This window comes from Gymnoscopelus microlampas (genome assembly GCF_963454915.1).
Source record: "Gymnoscopelus microlampas genome assembly, chromosome: 4".
Taxonomy (NCBI): Eukaryota; Metazoa; Chordata; class Actinopteri; order Myctophiformes; family Myctophidae; genus Gymnoscopelus; species Gymnoscopelus microlampas.
In genome coordinates, this window is record NC_139941.1 from 23,429,242 (window position 1) to 23,449,627 (window position 20,386).

The window sequence follows — 20,386 nt, forward strand, 5'->3', positions numbered from 1 at the left end:
AACTCTCGATTAAGATTTTATCCTTATATTAAGGCCTTCAATAGGCTGTTTGAGCTTCGATCTGCCTTCTTCACCGTTAGAATCGGAGAGATCGACATTATATAGGAGGTTATTATAGCAGCCCTTTGGCCAACGGTCCGAATACCCATCCATCTCTTCTCAACAGCCATCGGCTTGTTGATCAACACGACTCGGATCCTCTACCAAGGACTCTCTCCGGTGCATTGATGCACCCGTTTCAGTGGTGCAACGGTGAGCATCGTTTTATTGTGCCTTTTGAAAAATATATATATATTCTAAAAAAAATGTATCATCAGATTCAGCATTTTACACAATGTGGTTTAAATGATTGATATAATAAATCATATAATAGTAATGATAATAATAATGGTCATAATCATAATCATTAGTAATCATAATCAAATTATCAGCAAAAAGAAAATAAGAAAAATTTTGGGAGTAAAAACCGAGTAAATTCATCACAACAATATATAAAAGGAAAGTCACATTGACCAGTCACAGTAAAAATACTTATACTTATGTATTTCTTGCTTGGCATCCATAGAAAATGTATTGTGCTTTAGCCTTTTTAATAAGCAGGCCCCTGTCATATTTGACAAATTAGAGAGTAGGCGAGTCATGTTCAGTTATTGGTGATCTGATGTAGAAAATAGATTCGAATTCGTACATTAGACTATACTTGACTACATTAGCCTATACTTTATCATAATTTAAACGGGTATAGCCTACATTTCAAATATGAAAAAAAGGCAATAGCCTTGTTTGCTGTACCTCAATAGCCAATAGGATGTAATAGTGTTAATAGACTATGTATCCTCTTTTCTTTTTCTTTTTTCAAGTAGACCTATTTATTTACATCTATTTTGTCACCCACATTGTATTTGTTTAGGATAGGAACAGTGAGAAGAAAAAAGCTTTGTTTTGACTGTATGTTGAATTTCTCACTTGAGCCCTCAGCTTTGACCAGTGTCTCCAAAAGACCAAACAGGTGCTGTGTGCTGTTTTCAGCTGCTATCTTGTGGCACTGTTTGTGTTATTATGCTATATCATTCACACTCCACAAAATCAATCTCTTATTGCCCGAAAATTGGTGTTCAGTCACTCATTGTTAGGGTAAGACCCAGTGAAGATGATGGATTAGTGCTGCCTGTTTCCTCTGACTTGCCCAGTTGAGTGCAGCAGCCATGGCAAGTGACCTCAGTGGAGTGTTGATGGTGTCCAGACAAGAACAATTACTCCCTTTGTGCTGCTCAATTCAGAGGGGGGAAAAGTGCTGTGCACAGTTCAGACACACTCAAACACACAAACACGTGTCTGCGTGCACATACAGAAACACAAGAATTACAGAAAATCTGCATTTTACTCAAATAATGAATTCAATATCAGTAGGCCACAGCCCAGTATAGAATCTGTGTGCGCCAGTGATGAAGACGGCGTGCATCTGCTCCAGTGCATGTCACTGTGACACATCTATTGCCTTGTCATGCGTATGATGATGGGAGGTTTGTGTCAACCTACTTTTGCATGAAAACTAGCAGCTGTGGTGTTACTTTCCCTCTTGTGAACTGCTGAATATTTGATAGAAGGTTCTGCCTGGAGCACGAGCAACAAGAAGCAGCCAAAGCTTTGTGTGTGAAGCGCTTAGTATATGGGCCAAACCCCCACCAGGCGTCTCTAGGAGCTGTGTGACGCGCAGCTCTGTTCTGACACATTAGAATCGAGTCAGGGTGACTGTGTCGGGTTCTGTGTCCTAAAATGAGAACTTTACACATCCTCCTTCTGCGTTCTCGGGTCCCGGTGCCATAGCAACATGGGTGCCTCCCGAGAGAGTGCCGATATAGGTCAGTGGTCTTACGGGGCTCCTCTCAATCTACTATGTAGCGTAGCGGTCTTCGTTCTATAGCATACAAAGATGGAGGCAGATGTGAGCACCCATCCATGCACACAAACATACACACACACAAAGGCTTTCATGCTCATGACCCACATTTCAAGTCTGAGTCTAATAGGGCTAATTTCTTCTTTGTCGTAATACCGTGGCCCTCACCGAAAATAGTTTGATTTTACACAGAAAAACGTGACACAAAAACTGTTGATTTTCAACTGTAATTTTGTTCTGTAAAAGATCAGTTATGTTTAGTGCACAACCTGGTATACAAATATTTAAATTGGGCTTTATTCTGTCACCTATTTCATAGGTGACATCACATGTGCCATCAGCTGTGAACTGATATGATTACAACAACACACTCTGTCACAGACACACACACACCACACGCACGCACGCACACACACACGCACGCACGCACGCACGCACGCACGCACGCACACACACGCACGCACGCACGCACGCACGCACGCACGCACACACACGCACGCACGCACGCACGCACACACACGCAGAAGGATGACACACAGATAGGCTGAGGCACACAGATAGGCTACTCTTTGTCTCTCTGTCTCTTCTCTTTTCCTATGTCCATCTCCATCTGTGTGTCTATCTTTCTCGTTCCTCTCTGTCTGCCCCTCTGCCCTGATCCTCCAGTCTTATTTGTGAGGGTGACTGAACGGAAAATGAGAAATGTAAAGTGGCCACCTAAACAATGTTAAATCGGCAATTTTCCCCCAAAATGTAAACAAGAATTTCAGAAAAGGTATTGTAAAGTATACATGATGTGAGCATGCACAGTACATCTTTATCAGACCTACATTTACCCTTCAACTTCTTGTTTATGCCGATAATGACTGGCTAGCCACAGGTTTTGTAGCAATTTGTAGAAATATTAGGCCTTAAATGTCAAATCTTCAAGCATGTTCAAATCACGTATACATTACTTAAGATCCATGGAAAAAATAGCCACAATGTTTAGGTGCCCACACTTCCGGTTGCCAAAATGACGCCCTCTATGTATAATCATGTGCATTTACAGAATACAGTACATCTGTGTGCATACTTTACTTCATTTGTTTATTTCGACAGGACAGAGCATATGAATAGTACATAATAATGTAGCGTAAATACACCGGATACAGCAACACATCGCTACAATCAACACCATAAATAATACAAATAAATGACAAAACACAGTTTCAAGCAAAAAAAGGATCTACAAGCACACCTACCATAAAGTGCAATACTAAAGTGCAGTGTTGTTTAATAATGGTCGCAAGCCTGGTTATCAAGCAGCCATTTACCGCCGTACAGCATGTACTGTACGGCACACAAGAGCGTTAACACGTCAGTTTGTCTCTGCCCGGCCTGCGTTACATTCATGTGTTTGTGTGGACCGTGATTGTGAATTAACCAGACGTCAATGATGTCCCTGCCACCGGCGGCCTCCCATGGAGTGAAGTCATTTAGCAGAACAAATCAAAGCCTCGGCCCAGCTCAGTGCACTTCAGCAGAGGAAGTCTGAGTGAATGGAGCGAAGGGGCACGGAGGATATTGATCCTCGACTTACAACAGGAGCTACTCCGAGGTGATGGAGAAGTCAACATGTTGCCTCCTCCGCCTTAGCGCGTTATTAGATCTAAAGAGATCAATGGAAGAACACACCCACAGAGTGAAAGTGCTTTGGGAAAAGGTGTGCACTTGTGAAATGCTGTAGTCGTATTATTTCACTGTCGGAAGTGTTGCATCATTATAGACTGTGGTGGTGTATTCTGTTCTGTCTCTGATTTCCTTTTTTAATTTACTTCCTTTATTCAGAAGTCAGTCAATGATATTACACATAATATTATTGATATTACACATACACGTCTGTCTGTCTGTCTGTCTGTCTGTCTGTCTGTCTGTCTGTGTGTCTTATATCTATCTTCTGTTGTTAACTTGTTGCATTGTACAGTATACAGTATATATCATATTAGGCCTATCAGCTATGGTTGAAATAAAGGTAAATACGTGCATACATACAGTATACAGTGTTCACACAACAAGCAGCCCATAAGGAATATCACTACATTCCCTCCCATCCCCCTGCCACCTCCTCCACTTCTCTACCTCTGACCTTGAAGCAGTTCTGCACAGATAATATACCTCATGAAAAAGAAGACACACACACACACACACACACACACACACACACACACACACACACACACACACACACACACACACACACACACACACACACACACACACACACACACACACACACACACACACACACACAGGTTCTTTAACAACGTGGAAAAGCAAAAGAAAGATGCTTTCATAATTCCATATGTTTAGAACAGTCAAATAACAATGTGGCCTCCTTGTCCAATCTTTAGTAAATTACTACTGTATTTGTGCAGTTTGTGAACAAAGCCACACACATCTTCTATGAGTGTGGAGAGGACATTGCTTTCCTTTAAAGACCCTTTTTAAAATTAGACATGCCTTATTATAGCAGTAGAATTGTAGTGCTTATTTTTTATTGTCTGTTGCTGGGTGTTTTAATTGTGGTGTATATTTATTTATTGTCTTGTCTTGAATGTAGGTATTGACCCGAGCAAAACAATTCTCCCTTGTGGATAATAAAAGACCTCTAATCTAAATCACAGGCTGTCTGCTTGTGTGCATGTGAACAGTGATGATGTACGCCTCATTTGGCCAAATGGAAACATCTTTATAAATACACCTATAAGTACAAAAGTACAACAATGTTGTAACTAAAAGATTGACTGGAGGGGGGGGGGGGAGGAGTATTTTTCTACATGCATAGATTTTCAACTATGATCCAACTTCCACAGTCCTCAGGACTTTCACTTAAGGCATTTCTACTGGCTTCATGGATAGCAAGCTGTCATTGGTCTACTTTTGAAGAGACATTGAAACATTTATTTAAACTCGAAACGTCACTGAGGTTGCCCTCATTTCTTGCAACATCTATGTGTGACATACAGTACAGACAAAGGCTGCTCTAGAAAAATGGCTTAGCCTACTAGGCTACTTTAAAGCAAAAAAGAATGCAGCCACCTAAGTACATGTAAACAATGACGTGCGACAGCTAGAATGTTGTTCAATAATTTTCAATTTCTTCACTTGCTGGCAAAATGTCAGCTTTTTCTTGAAGAAATGAGTCATATGGTGTAGTTTGAAGTAGATAGATGGTGTTCATTGAGGGTAGAGTCTGCGGTTCTTTTAAGATTTTACGTTGTATATCTGTTATTTGTGGAATATAATAATATTACAAACAATTACATTTGCGTGCGCAAAGGAATGTGAGGTTCAGATTATTTGATTATGCTGCGGATATTCAGGACAGGGCAGGAAAACTGCAGACACAAAAGCACCATTTAACTTTCACCCCCTCCTGTAGGGCCTCTAAACAACGCCCAATCTCATGATTTCAAATGCTAGGCCTGCTTTAGTGTCTGCGTCTGCCATCATTTTGAGTCCTTTTTTTATTGCAATGGAATGGCTTTTTATAAGCTGTAAATTTCACACACACACAAACACGCACGCACGCACGCGCACGCACGCACGCACGCACGCACGCACGCACGCACACACGCACACACACACACACACACACACACACACACACACACACACAGAGAAGAACTTCAGTAGATTGAACAAACTCAATAGCTTTTTCATCTGTGAGTGTTAATATCACCTCGTCCTTCGACTTTAATGGATTTTGCGAGTGAAAGACCTTTTCTCAGACTCAGAAACAAATGAGGCTATGTGGTCTGCCATGAATTACAACTCAGTTGCCTAGATATAGATGTGTTTCGCTCACCTGACTACTTTGTCAAACACTGGGCCTTGCTGAGAGAGGGGAATAACCCATCATTAAGACCTGAGGCTGACTCTACAAATGCCTTCTAAATCAGTAGTTCTCAAACATTTTCATGTCAAGAACCCCCAAAATGATATGTATTTTGAAAAAACATATCATTTATCTCCCAGAAGAGGAGATTTGTGTTAAAGAAAATTCAAAGCATTTGTACAATGTACAATCTCGCAGCACGGCACGAAATGACGCTGAAATCTAAAAGGACACAGATGCTTTCTCAGTTTTAATGGGAGAATCGCCCAGGAACTTTTGTTCCACAGCTTTAGTCCATATCAGCAGTAAAAAAATTGTGTGTTTAACCACTTTTGACCTGCCGTCTCTAATTTGTGCATGTCATTAAAGTTGGACATTTTCAGACACTGTGAGCTTGTAGACACTATTCTTCTTATGCCAAAGTAGGTAGGGATTAAGTGGTTAAAGGAAGAAACAGGGAAATGTGGAGTACAGAACAGCTAAAACACACAATGACTCTGTCTCAATACGTTCTGCACATATATACTGTAGGACCATAGTGTGTATTGTATGTGTGTCTTTGTGTGCATGAGGCTGCATTGTTTGGTTTCAGTTGGAGTTGGACACAGCTGCAACGCTGACCTGTAGCAGCCTACCCATGGGAGTGAGCATTCAGTGCGTGTATGTGTATGTGTGCGTGTGCGTGTGCGTGTGTGTATTGTGTGTCTAGCCTGCTTAACGTTGCTCAGCCTGTTCTGGAGGTTTATGGTCTGTGGTCTATGTTGATCAGTTGATCTCAAAGTGGGGTCCGGGGACCCCCAGGGGTCCTTGGAGGGGGTACCCAGCAACATTTGTTACCGTGGCTATTTAAAAATAGCAGATATACAAGTTCACAGCGAGTCACTTCGTGACTTGAAAGTGTTTTGAAATGTTTTGAATAATTTTGCATAAATCTTCAGGGAGTCCCTGGCACAAAACATTTTCAGATGGGGGGGTCCACGGCCAAATATATATAAAATTGGGGTCCTTGACATGAAAAGGTTTGCGAAGCACTGGTCTATAGCCTGCTCAGTCCCGTCTATGTTTTGGAGCTTTACGGTCTGTGGTCTAATATGTATTATTGGTCTGTTTGTGCAGGGTGCTTCTGTGGTCTGGGACTGGTCTACTCCAACAAGTCGTGCACCATGCCTCCCATTACCTTCCAGGACCTGCCCCTCAACATCTACATGGTCATCTTCGGCACCGGCATCTTCGTCTTCATCCTCAGCCTAATCTTTTGCTGCTACTTCATCAGGTGAGAGGAACAGGACGTCTCACTGTGTGTGTGTGTGTGTGTGTGTGTGTGTGTGTGTGTGTGTGTGTGTGTGTGTGTGTGTGTGTGTGTGTGTGTGTGCGGGGGAGGAGGAAGAGTATAACCTCTCCTGCAGTTGACAATGAACTCCCTGATGAGCTGAAGGGATGATTGTGTCCGAGGGACAGGATGTGAGGCAGCAGGAAGCAGTCTGACATACGGTGTGTGTGCGTGTGTGTGTGTGTGTGTGTGTGTGTGTGTGTGTGTGTGTGTGTGGGGACAGACTTAAGTGCAGCAAAGGGAGTGTGTTAAGTCAGTGTTTCCCTAACAGTAGGTCGGGATCCATTTTGCGAGTAAATATCCCATTTAAATCCTACAACTGTTTCAACAATGTTTCAACTGTTATAACAATTATTTCAAAAGATACAAAATCTACATATTTCAGAAAAACGTTTTTCAATAATATATGCCAGAAATTTTAAAAACGTTTAATGAAAATAGCCGATGCGACACGTTGTGACCTTGTAGCAGCCTTGTAGCTCTGCTCGGACTAAAAGTCTCAGCCTTTATAACACAATTGCGTGTGTGTGTGTGTGTGTGTGTGTTTGTTGAGGGAAGGGTGTCAACACACTCTGAGAATAACAAAGAGCGCAGCAAACCGGAGACAGAGATATCAGAAAACAAATGATGTCACCGCCACAATACAGCTGGAATGCAGCTGGTATGCAGCTGAGGTTTTGTTAATTTTTGTATATGGCTCTCACTTATCCGGGTCCCAAGGACTGCTGTCAAGGTCCTATACTTCATTGTTGGTCAAATAGCAAACATAGCAGATCTACCAGATCTACCACGTGTCGCATTGCGACACTTGGTAGATCTGCTATTTTTGCAGAATGTTTGCATAATTATTTTTGCAGAATGTTCGCCTATTATGACAAACCCAGAAGGGATATGTTAGGGTTCATGTGGTTAACCAAAACTAGATTCCAGTTTTAGCTTCAGGCTAAATAGACGTGCTGCCGTCAACCTCATATTACTGTAAACTACACACACACACATGATCATTTTTTACAGCTGACAGGGGGGGAAAATGCTTGAAAATGGAGGATGTTTCTGTCAATATTACCTGGGCAACACTTCCACTACTGAGGAATAAAGTGAGCCTGGGGGGAAAGTAATTAAAACGTCTCCTGGCAACCTGGACTTCATATTTTATTGCTGCGATGTTGCTGAGATAAAAAGACGCCTCATGTATCACAGCCTTAAGAGACAGAAAAGAAGACCTTCGTGTAGGTTGTCTGTGTCACTGAATAAAAGGTTATATTATATTTCTATTGACCTGATCATGTTGTGTCGTGGAAAAATAAAGGTTGAAGTGAGGGTCAAACGTTGTCCGATGACAGTGTCATAAAAAGCTGGATCCGTCCCAGTTCTTGTGAAGCACTTGCATGTGAATCATGTCTGATGACTCACTTCCTTCACCTCCATTGCCATGAATGCATGAAGGTAAGGTAGCGTTGAGTCGGCGTGTGATTGTGAATTCATTTATGGCCTGGGTGATTCACCAAATTAATGCTGATGAATGCCATTCTCTTTTAGAACCACACTGGGAACCATGCGGGTCAAAAATAATTATATACTGTATATGTTTAAATAGGGAAAATAGCAGATCTACAGTACAAGCTCACAACGTATTATGATGCAACACTTTGTGAGCTTGTAGGCTGGCTATTTTTGCTATAAGTCATGTGATGAAGTATAGGTCTGTTAGTGGTTAACAAGCTCTATTAGGGCTTTCTTCGTTGATTTCTGTTGTAGTAATCAATCTACAAAAGCTGAACAGAAATATCCCAACCCCCAAACCCCCTTACCCCCTTTCACCCAGTAGACATCTTCTTCCAGGCCTGGGAAACCTCTGCTCATGTCAGACGTATATCCTCACATTGTTCTATGGAAGACTGTTTGTAGCAATCAGCGCAAACAATAAACCAAGAGAGAGAAATAATAACAAATACGCTGTCATTTCCCCATGCTTTAAGCGGTGACTCAGTTCTTATTTTCCTGGGCATATAAAGCTAAAATTCATCATTCATTTCAGGTGCTCACGTTGCATTTTGTTTTGGGCCAAACCAGCAGACGGTGACAGACATCAGTCTATGTTTAGTTGTGTAAAAACACACCAAAAATAACTGAACAGACACAGGCCGCCAGGCTGATAAAGATCTCATATCCATTGTTGAAGATGGGGGTGGTTCAGGGATTTGAAGAAGCAACATACTCATTAGTTGTGTGTGTGTGGGGGGGTAAAATGACAGAAACAGATCCCTGTGTGTGTGTGTGTGTGTGTGTGTGTGTGTGTGTGTGTGTGTGTGTGTGTGTGTGTGTGTGTGTGTGTGTGTGTGTGTGTGTGTGTGTGTGGGTGCGTGCATGCGCGCGCAAGTGAACGGGTGCGTGACATGGTGAATAAGTGGGTACATAACATAAGTGATGGTAAAAGGTCTGTACCTTTATTCAAAGTGCTTTATAATGTGCATTACATTCACTCGTCATCACAAGCAGTTAGAGGTTGAGTGTCTTGCTGCTTAAGGACACTTGAACACAGAAGGAGCCAGCGGTCGAACCAGGGACCTTCCGGTTCCCAGACAGCTGCTCTACTTCCTGAGGGTTTGAGGGTTTGAGGAAGTGAGGCAATGTATGTTTTTACAGAGATCTTATTTGATGTGTGGACTTGCACTCGAGCATGCATGTGTCCATGCATATATTGTATGTAGTTTCTAGGATATGCTGTATGTGTGGCTGACAAGGTCACTCATTATGCCAAAGTACACAGTACATACAGTAGAAATTACACAGCCACAGGCCTATAACTGCACCACACTGTACTAAATTAGAATAGTGGTGTAAATTGTAAATTCACTTAAATATTGACCTTTTTTGTTTTTGTTTTTCTGCAGTAAATTACGACACCAAGCACAGAGTGAGCGGTTTGGATACAGAGAGGTAAGCTTCAGGAGGCTGTTTAACACATCTGCCCCCAGGCTTCCAATTAATTGGGCATCTTTCTAACATAATTTTGTGTTTCTCTTGCAGGTGGTTTTAAAAGGGGATCCTAAGAAGCTGAATCTTCATGGGGTAAGAATAATAATTGTATGTATTATATGTTGCAACTCGTAATACGTCTTAACAATATGTATTGCTGATGAAATGAGTACAATGGACCACAATGGAAACTTTGGACATTTTTGTGTTATCCTTTTAGCATGACCTTTGACTGCACTACCTGTACTGTTAGTAATCATGTCAATTAAGTATTCATTCAATCAATCAAACAAATCAATAAGACTGAGCCAATGCAAGGCTTGTCTGAACATGGGTTGCTCTCCTTGGAGAATATGTGGAACAAAGCCACAAATTAGTATATCATAATTTCAGCCAATGGCTCTTATCTCTCTCTCTTTTGGTATCTCTTCCTGTTTGTTCGTCTCTCTCTCTCTCTCTCTCTTTCACCCGTTCCTTGTCTGTCACTCACACAGCAGACATGTGCTGTCTGCCTGGAAGACTTCAAAGTCAAAGACGAGTTGGGAGTGTTGCCATGCCAACATGCCTTTCACAGGAAGTGAGTACAGAACACATTGTCATGAGAATGCCTTTGTCCAACATGGTCATCAGTTCAAGGGTTATAGTGTTTTCACATGTAGTCCTTTTTGAACAAACCAAACGCAGTCCAAAGTGTCCCAAAAAGTGGACTAACGGAAAAATGACTGGTCCACCTCAGCTCTGATGTGGCCTCAATTCTCTTTCCGTTCATACTAGTTAATTTGTAGGCTTTGGACAGTCGCCTCCACACAGAATACTGTCCAGTTTGTCATGAAAGGGGCATGTGCCTTTTATGTCAGAGGATTCTCCAATTTGATTTCCTTTTTTTTAATACAACACTGCAGTTCGGTCCCAATGAAGCTCATTATATATTAAATTATACATTATATATTTTAAGTTTCTTCCTCGGACCACACTACTCCTCATCCACTGGTCTTGCTCTCTATACCAGCGGCCATGGTTCCATCTATTACTTTTTTCCAGTGTGCAAAGCATGTGATCTGTCTATAGCAATAGAGGGCTAAAATACAGTGGCAAAGGGCGAAGTGAATCTGGAGCACTTTGTGTTCACAATGCACAGGTTAAGCAAACTGCATCATGGACTACCGATGGCAAACCATACTCGAATCACCTCCCGAATATGTTTATCAAATGTTTGGGATGCTCCTAACAAACCGTACTCAGATCACCCCCCGAATAAGAGCATCCCAAACATTTGATTAACGTAATCCGATTAGGTTTGTCAAATGTTTGGGATGCTCGTCTAATGTCTGTGCTAGGTGAAGCATCATGGGCACACCTATTTTTCTGTTCCTTTCTTTCTCTATCTCTTACTACCTATATTGAAACGGCAATGATGGAGCTTGTACGACAAATAAATTAGGTCACTTTTACACCGGTAAACCTGTAAGTTGAATTGAGCAGAGCTGAGCTCAGCTGGGGTAGGTTGGTGGGGAGGGGTATTCCGGACCAGCTGTGGCCTTTAGACAGTAGGTTTGATGGTAAATTGGGCAGATTGGTTATTAAAACATCTTGTTTTTAACTGGCTTTATGGATACATTCCCTGATCTTTTTCTGATCAGTTTGATATTCCTCTATCCCACATTACGGTAATAGTGTCTGGCTGGCACTGCAATTTCCAACTGTGGAGAAATTACATTACACTTGTGAATCATGGACAACTATCAATGATTTCAAATATAGACCGACCAAACAGCATGATATTCTCTTTAAATAGACAATACATTCACAATCTGGGGGTGGCGTGGCATAGTGGTTAAGGCGCATACCACATTTAGGTTCTAATGCAGCCTGATAGCAAGTCGCAGGTTCAATTCCTGTCACTCTCCACTGTACCCAAAACTATCCTTAAAAACAAAAATTCACAATATGAGATTGTTTTGAACAATAGTTACATTCACATACATTTTTAGAGTTTGATTTGTAAATGGAAAATATGTTTGAAAAGTTGCCTTTGGCCAAGGCTCAAAAAAATTGGATCAGTTCAGGAATGCAGGGTTTTTTGGTAATCATTTACCGTCGCAAACACCAATAAAAGGCAGTGCAATAATTCACAGTGCACCTAGGCAAAGATGAGTCGATAACTTGACAAAAAAATAAACCAAAAATAAGAAATGAACACTTGAAAGTTAATTCAGGAAATAAAACAAACCAAGATAACTGAAAACAAATCTGCCTTCCATGAAGGCCCTAGCAGTTCCCCCATGGCGTTGTTACTTAGCCTCTCTCCCATGAAGCCCAACCAAAACTTTCATCTGGAGCCTCCTTTTTATAACAGGTGGGACAAACCATGAACAATTAGTAAATGGCAAGTCATTAACTCAAATTTGGCTACCTAAGGCCCATGAGTTATTTTACACAATTATCTAATCTTTTACCGTACTATCAAAATCATATTACTTTCTGGATAACCATACATTCACAAGACAACCAAAAAACACATTTATATTAACCCATGAAACCAAACACCCTCCTCCTCCACAGTACTTGGCACCTTCCAATTAACAGGATTGCCAGCACTGCAGAGGAGGTACAGGTGACCTACAATCAATTGAACATTCCACAATTTCAATAAATAAGCATGTTTAAAATATTTGCAGTACTTCAACAATTAACAATACATATGTACCAATGATAATGTCTATAGGGCACGGGCTGCCCCGTGACAATGGGTGCGTTCGGAAATTGCGCACCGGAGCGCACTCGCCTATTAGTTTGTATTGGCCAGTGCGCTCAGTGCTATATTTCCGAACGCACCCAATGTTATTTCTGAACTTTCTTGTCTCATCACAAATCATAATATAGGGCTGTTTACAAACATTACCAACATAAACAAACCTATTACAGCCCCAAAACACAGTTCATTGTGTATAGTTAATTTATCTGTATCTAGTCATTCTATCAAAAGCTGAGTCAATCACTGCTAGAATACGTATCTCCACTGCTATTCATATTCTTGAACATGACTCCGCCAGCCCACACGCACGCACGCGTGCTGTGTTAGCTGTGTACCCCTTGGAACTCCCACAAGGACCATTGAGGGTCCTCAGACCCCATTTTCAGATTCACCGAATTAACCAATAAACTATGTAACTTTCTCTCGTGCTCTGCTGCAGGTGTCTTGTGAAGTGGTTGGAGGTGCGCTGTGTCTGTCCCATGTGCAACAAGCCCATCGCTGGCCCTCCGGAGCAGCATCACAGCATAGGGACGCTACTTGACGAACTGGTGTAACCCAGTAGCTCCCCTCCAGCCTGGGTGGGACGACGCCCGGGCTGGGCCAGCCGGCAGAACCGAGCAGGCCAACAGCAGGTTGGTCACGTTGTGAAGGACACCCCCCACCCCCTCAACCCACGCTGGCAAAACACCCTGCTGGAGTTGGGGGTGGTAACCTAGTTACCGCCCGTGGAAGACTCTTGAGGGATGTGGTTGCCTAGCAACCAGCCCTGAGATGGTGCGACGCGACACCTTGTGGCGTCTGAGGGATTGTGTTCAGCCACTCACTCATCACCGTACCACTCTTCTTTCAACAACACCCCCCCGCCTCGACTAGCCCGGCCCTCCATCCTCGGACCCTCACATCTCTACCTGTTGCCTCCCAACGAGGCTTCTGAGGTAATGTTCCATATGGATGTGGAGGAATGAGTGCGGAAGGATGGGAGCGATTGCTCGGAGACAAAAAAACAGTGATCCTCTCAGAGAATGTGTGTGCGTGTGTGCGTGCGTGCGTGCGCGTGTGTGTGTGTGTGTGTGTGTGTGTTAGTGGTGGGCATCGGTTATGATATCGGTATTGTTTGAGCAATATGCAATATTGTATGGGATCATGTCAAATGTACAGGCAGTCAGTATTGGAAAATGACCCCCCCCCCTGAAAGGTTTATATCACTCACTGTACATTAAGGCTACTTATGAGCAAAATCAATAATTTCACACAAAATATTGACATGAAAATGACAGTATGATATTAGCTTCTATAGCAACATAAACAGAGACAGAGCAGTGGTCTGTTATTGAGAACAGCAGTCTGCTATCAGGAAATAACAGACCACAGAATGCTGTGATTAAGCAATCAGAATTGAGCATTCAACAAAGCTGTGTAAAATGGATAACACAATATATTGGTTACCTCCTCCTGTTACACATTGTAACAGTTATGGTTTGATGCACATAGATGCTGTCCACTCGGTGAACTTGCCTGGAACACAGTAAGAACAGATAGTATCAGAGAAAAGAAGGAATTCTAGTTAGACTGCTGACAATTTGATGGATTGCATGTGCTCACTGTACAAAAAAATGGTCCAAATGGAATGGACCAGAATGGTGATAGCTATTATAATAAATAACTGGGACACAAGTGGTTGTCTTAAGTGTAGTATCATTACTTGACTGTAAGGAGAGACAGTCGTACTGTAGTGGCCAAAAGCTTCGCTTCGGACAGAGTTTCTCTGGAGAAAGTGAAAAACCCAAAATAAAATGGCCGTTACCTTAGTTAAAGTTACACTGGTTGAAGCTAAACATGGCTTCACAAAACTTTCTGCAGAATATAGTCAGGTTCACTATGTAAAACAATATACTTTCGTTCAAAATTTGTGGAGATTAGCAAAACTATACATTTTTTTTATCTTCAGAACATGGGGAATCCAAAAATCTATGTTTGCATTTGCACAGACACCTGCATGTCCGCCATATTGAACGTTCAAAATGGCCGCCATAAAATATATAGTCTAATTTGTGCTACGTTGGATTCTAGACAACCAACCTTAATTAAATATGTTTTCCAGGTCAAGGAGTCCAATAAAGACCTCAATGTAGTTATTATATAAAAGCAAGAAAACAAATGTAAATGTAAAACATAGTGTTTATAGTTGTGTAGTATCAACACATCATTGACTTTACAGGTTTACAGATGTAAAGAAATGGGTGGAAAAAGCCTTTGTTTCTGTTGTTTTCAAAGAGAAGAAAAGAAAAGAAGAGGGGGGGGGGCCAGGGAGAGCAAGCAGCTCTAACAGTAATAGAACACATGTCAAGGATATACAAGTGGCGTAAACCAACAGATACAGTATGTACATGAGGTTAGACATAAGGCGAAAGGGCCTACTCTGTGTGGAGTTTGCATGTTCTCCCGTGTCTCCTAGGGTAGTTAATACCCTAAAAAAAAAACATGTAGTAATCCTGGTCACTATACTTCCTCCCCCTAGTCAGCCGGGGCGCCTGATGGAGGGGAAGGGAACTGGTTGGAATAACGTGTTCCTTCCACACGCTACGTCCAACCAGGGAAACTCCCCCCTGTCAGGTGACAAGAAGGTCAGTTGGCTCTCATGCATTGAAGGAGGCATGAGCTCGGCCTTGGCCTCCCTAGGCTGGTGGGGGGAGTGTAGTGCCCAGGATCACTTAGCTAATTGGCACCGGGTGAAAAAGGGGTTACAGAATCGAGCGATAAAAATTAGGGGGAAAAAAGCCACAAGGTGCAAGGTGGTGACACTTTGGTAGGTCTACATTAGCAGCAGGTATGATATTAGACATTAAGGTGCAAAAACAGTATGAACGATTGAACTATATACATACAATATCTACTAGATCTATCATTCAGGAATATTATTTTACAGCTCGTCATCACTGTCTGGGGTGTCATTTTCAGCATTACAGACAGTCTGTGTCGTTTTCGCAGTCACTTCCACACAAACAAAGTTCTGTGCAAGCAAAGTTGTGTCCCCTGCATGACCTTCTCTGGGTTGTCCAATGGGTTTTGCACTGACATCTGACCACTAACAGAAACTAACAGAGGAAGGCGACCTAACACAGGAGGTGAATGATGCATTGGCCAACTTTGTATGATGTACTGCCCAAGGGGCATCCATATAACAAACATTCCTGACCTAAGGTGGTATCTGTTTTGCAAACATCTGGCATAAAGCAGCAAGTTGCCTCCTACCGTTGGTGCCCTTGAGGAGAACATTGAACGTGTGCATGATCAAAGTAGGGTGTGGTGCCAAGCCACTGTGACGTGGCAGAGTCTTTTTGACCCACTCAAACATGGAGCCATGGTGAGATACTACCTACTACCACAAAGGTTCCTCCTGCACCACAGGCCATTGTAGAGTTGGTCAGATGTCAGTGCAAAACCCATTGTACAACCCAGAGATGTTCATGCAGGAGACACAACTTGCACAGAACTTTGTTTGGAAGTGACTGCGAAAACGACGCAGACTGTAATGCTGAAAATGACCCTCCTAACAGTGATGAAGGGCCGTAAAAGAATGATAGATGATAATGATAGACTTGCAAAAACAGTATTGACAAGTTATAAGATTGAACTATATACAATAATATCTCATGTACATACCTGCTGCTAGTGTAGACCTACCAAAGTGTCACCACCTTGCACCTTATGTCCAATCTCATGTACATACTGTATCTGTTGGTTTATGCCATTTGTATATCCTTGACATGTTTTCTATTACTGATAGATTGTTCTCCTTGCTCTCCCTGCCCTCTTCTTTTCTTCTCTTTGAAAACAACAGAAACAATGGAGTTTTTCACCCATTTCTTTACATCTGTAAACCTGTGGTGTAATAAAGTCAATGATGTGTTGATATTACACAAATATAAAGACTATATTTTCCATTTACATTTGTTTTCTTGCTTTTATATAATAACTACATTGAGGTCTTTATTGGACTCCTTGACCTGGAAACATATTAGCTAAGGTTGGTTGTCTAGAATCCAAGATAGCACAAATTAGGCTATATATTTTAGGTCGTCCATATTGAACAATATGGTGGGCCATGCAGGTATCTGTGCAAATGCAAACAAGGATTTTTGGATTCCTCATGCTCTGAAGATTCCAAAAGTGTATACTTTTCTAATCCAAACTTTTTAACGAAAATATATTTTTTAACATAGTAAACCTGAATTTCACTGGCCATCCCCTAGGTGGCGCTACTGCAAGTCCCTGTGCACAATCCTTTAGGTCTCTATTGGATTCCTTGACCCAGAAAACATTGGATTAGCATATTTAATTAACTTTCTATGCTGTTTAGAAGCCAAGATATCACAAATTATGTATTTTATGGTGGCCATTTTGAACGTCCAATATGGCGGACATGCAGGTGTCTGTGCAAATGCAAACATAGATTTTTGGATTCCCCATGTTCTGAAGATAAAAATAAAGTATTGTTTTGCTAATCTCCACAAATTTTGAACAAGAACACATAGTGAACCTGACTAATATGAATGTTAACTGGAATAGTGTGCTGCTACGTTTCTCACAAATCATGAATTATTGATTTTGTATTGAGAAGTCCAACTAATATTGATATGGGAAATACATACTGGTGCCCACCTCAATTGGATTATACATGTTCCAGTTGATTCTGTCTTTTTTTTCTTCTTTTTTTCTTTTTTCTTCATTTTTTTTTTAACATGATTTGGGTTTATTGTTGTTGTTACATAGCTCCCAAGAATTTATCGTTTGTGCACCCCAACAGTTTTGTTCTTAGTTGAAATGTGTTGACTGAATTGTATGTATTGCACTCTGAATTTACAAGCGATTTAAAAACCAGCTGCCATGCTACTATTGTCCAAAATATTTTAGACCAAGGCGTGGCTGTTCATCAAAGGCACCATACCAGGTCTACTGTTTTCAATTGTGGTAAATTTTCTAAACATTCTCGTTTTAGTGTCAGAGAAAAGCAAATGGTAGCATAGCACTTTAATGTTGTTGTGTGAATTCATCTGGGAAACTAACTAAATACCACTTTATTTTACACAGAATTTTGTTGCGTTTGATGCTGGTGATTCTGTTTTACATTCCTTGATTGTGGGTTTACAGCAACGTTTTAGATAAGCACTGCCAAAATTGAGCACAACCTTACCAAGCACATGATCCAGATAGGCACCTGCACTATAATTAAGAGTCAGAATTAAAGGTGAGTCTGCTGACTTCACATGAGGCTGAGACTATGTGCCAAGAAAAGAAAGACACGTTGTTTTTGCAGGACATGAACAAGGGAAATGTTTTCTCACATTCTGACCACATTCCACATTTTGTAATTTAAAGGATGTAAATATCTTTGACTTCAAACAAAAATAAAATCCAGTTGTCTGTTTGCTCATTCTACGGTGTGTTTGTTAGTTATGCATCTGGCGCCATCATCTGGTAGAGTGCAGTCATTTCTCCTACAGGGTGTGCTGCACAGTTGAATAATGCTGCTAATGCTGTAATAAAAGCTCATAATGTAATGATAAGCTGATGACCATGATAATGACACTACATGATATGGACCATGATACTGACCATGATACTAACAAGATACTGACATGATACTGACCATGATACTGACATGATACTGACCATGATACTGACCATGATACTGACATGATACTGACATGATACTAACATGATACTAACAAGATACTGACATGCTACTGACCATGATACTGATCATGATACTGACCATGATACTGATCATGATACTGACCATGACTGATATGATACTGACCATGACTGACATGATACTGACATGATACTGACATGATACTGACCTTGATACTGACATGATACTGATACTGATTATTATTATGATGTAACACTTGTCTCAACAATATGAGACATTATTACATTATGAGCTGTTATTAAATTATGAGTGGCTATGTATGTAATCATGTGTTAGTGTAACACATGATTACATTATTACATTATGCAAACATCCGTTATTACGTTATGTTCTCATGATTTTATAACATGAGTTTTTATCACATTTATGTGAGCATACTTGCGAGCCGTTATTACATTATGAGCCGTTATTACATAATGCGTTGCAACAAGGTGCAAGAAAATCCAACCAATGAGATATAGCCAACAATTAAATCAACATATTGTCATGTGGCTTCTTGGACCATTCAAGTTACTGCACTGGTAAGGGTCAGGTGAGGAGGTGTTGAAATGTCCCCCAAATGTCCTGACTTCTCCATGTACCATGCCAGTGGATGAAGTTGCACCAGGACCGTACTCCACTTCATGAAATCAAAACATTTGAACATAATTTATTAATGCTGGATACTATTAATAACTACCGTAGATTCATTGAGCTCAGGATTGAGGACCAATGAAAGGAAATACGGTAAGTACTCTTCCCTGTTAAATGTGTGAGATCCCTTGTACTGGAGGAATCCAACCAGTCTCTAAAAGAGATTACATTAAAGCAGTGGTGGACTTAAGTAAAAGTATCAATACCGCAATGTAGAAACACTCAGTTACAAGTAAAAGTCTGGTAATCAAAATTCACTTGAGTAAAAGTACATTGGCATCAAGTATTGGCATCAAAATATACTTAAAGTACCAAAAGTAAAAGTACTCATTATGCAGAATGTCCCGTTTCACAAGGTATCATATGTAAAGGCTATTTGTTTTCAAATCTTGAAAATAGCAGAAATCATTGAAAATAGCAGATCTACATCGAGACGCGTTGTGTGCTTGTAGAGTTTTAAACAGGACTGAAGTGGTTAATGTGTGTTTTTTAATAATAATTCAAATCTACAAAGTAACTAGCAACTAAAGTTTTCAAACAATTTTAATGTAAAAAAGTACAATATTTGCCTCTGAGATGTAGTGGAGTAGAAGTAAAAGTACTGAAAATTGGAAATACTCCAGTAAAGTAAAAATACCTCAAAATTGTACTTAAGCACAGTACTTGAGTAAATTAGATACTTTCCACCACTGATTACAAGCAGAGTATCAGAGTCTACGGTTCATTCCTCACTTGCATTGACTTCTAATTACACTGCAAGGTAAAGTATGAGCCTGCAAGGGCCTGAAAAGCAATTCAAGATTCAGGCAGATGGTCCCAGGTCTAATCTAGATGGGAGCAAACACACACTGGCTCTCATAGAAAGTTAAGCGAGAGAGGAATGGTGAGAGGGAGGTGCAACAAAAGGGTGGAGACTGAGAAGAGAGGATGAGATAGAGTGGGTACACAGAGCTCAGTAGAACCCAGTTCTGTTCCCTCTTGAAGGCCATTCCTACCCTAAGGATTCCAGCAGGGTGGGAGAGAGAGAGAGAGAGAGAGAGAGAGAGAGAGAAGGAGAGATAGAGAGGGAGTGAGAGAGAGAGAGAGAGAGAGAGAGAGAGAGAAGGGAGGGAAAGGGAGAGAGAGATATCCGTCACTGACTCACTGTCCTCTGGATCAATGCATTTAATTTCTGACAATATACATGCAATTTT

At 41.1% G+C, this 20,386-nt stretch overlaps 1 protein-coding gene across 1 annotated transcript; it reads left to right on the forward strand.

The window, feature by feature from the left end:
- rnf122 (ring finger protein 122) lies at nt 1-13,715 on the forward strand. Its single transcript, XM_084056328.1, has 6 exons — nt 1-252; nt 6,897-7,053; nt 10,005-10,050; nt 10,141-10,182; nt 10,584-10,666; nt 13,284-13,715. The coding sequence occupies exons 1-6, from the start codon at nt 228-230 to the stop codon at nt 13,396-13,398; spliced, it is 468 nt and encodes a 155-aa protein (XP_083912454.1). The 5' UTR covers nt 1-227; the 3' UTR covers nt 13,399-13,715.
- Nucleotides 13,716-20,386: the final 6,671 nt, after the last annotated feature.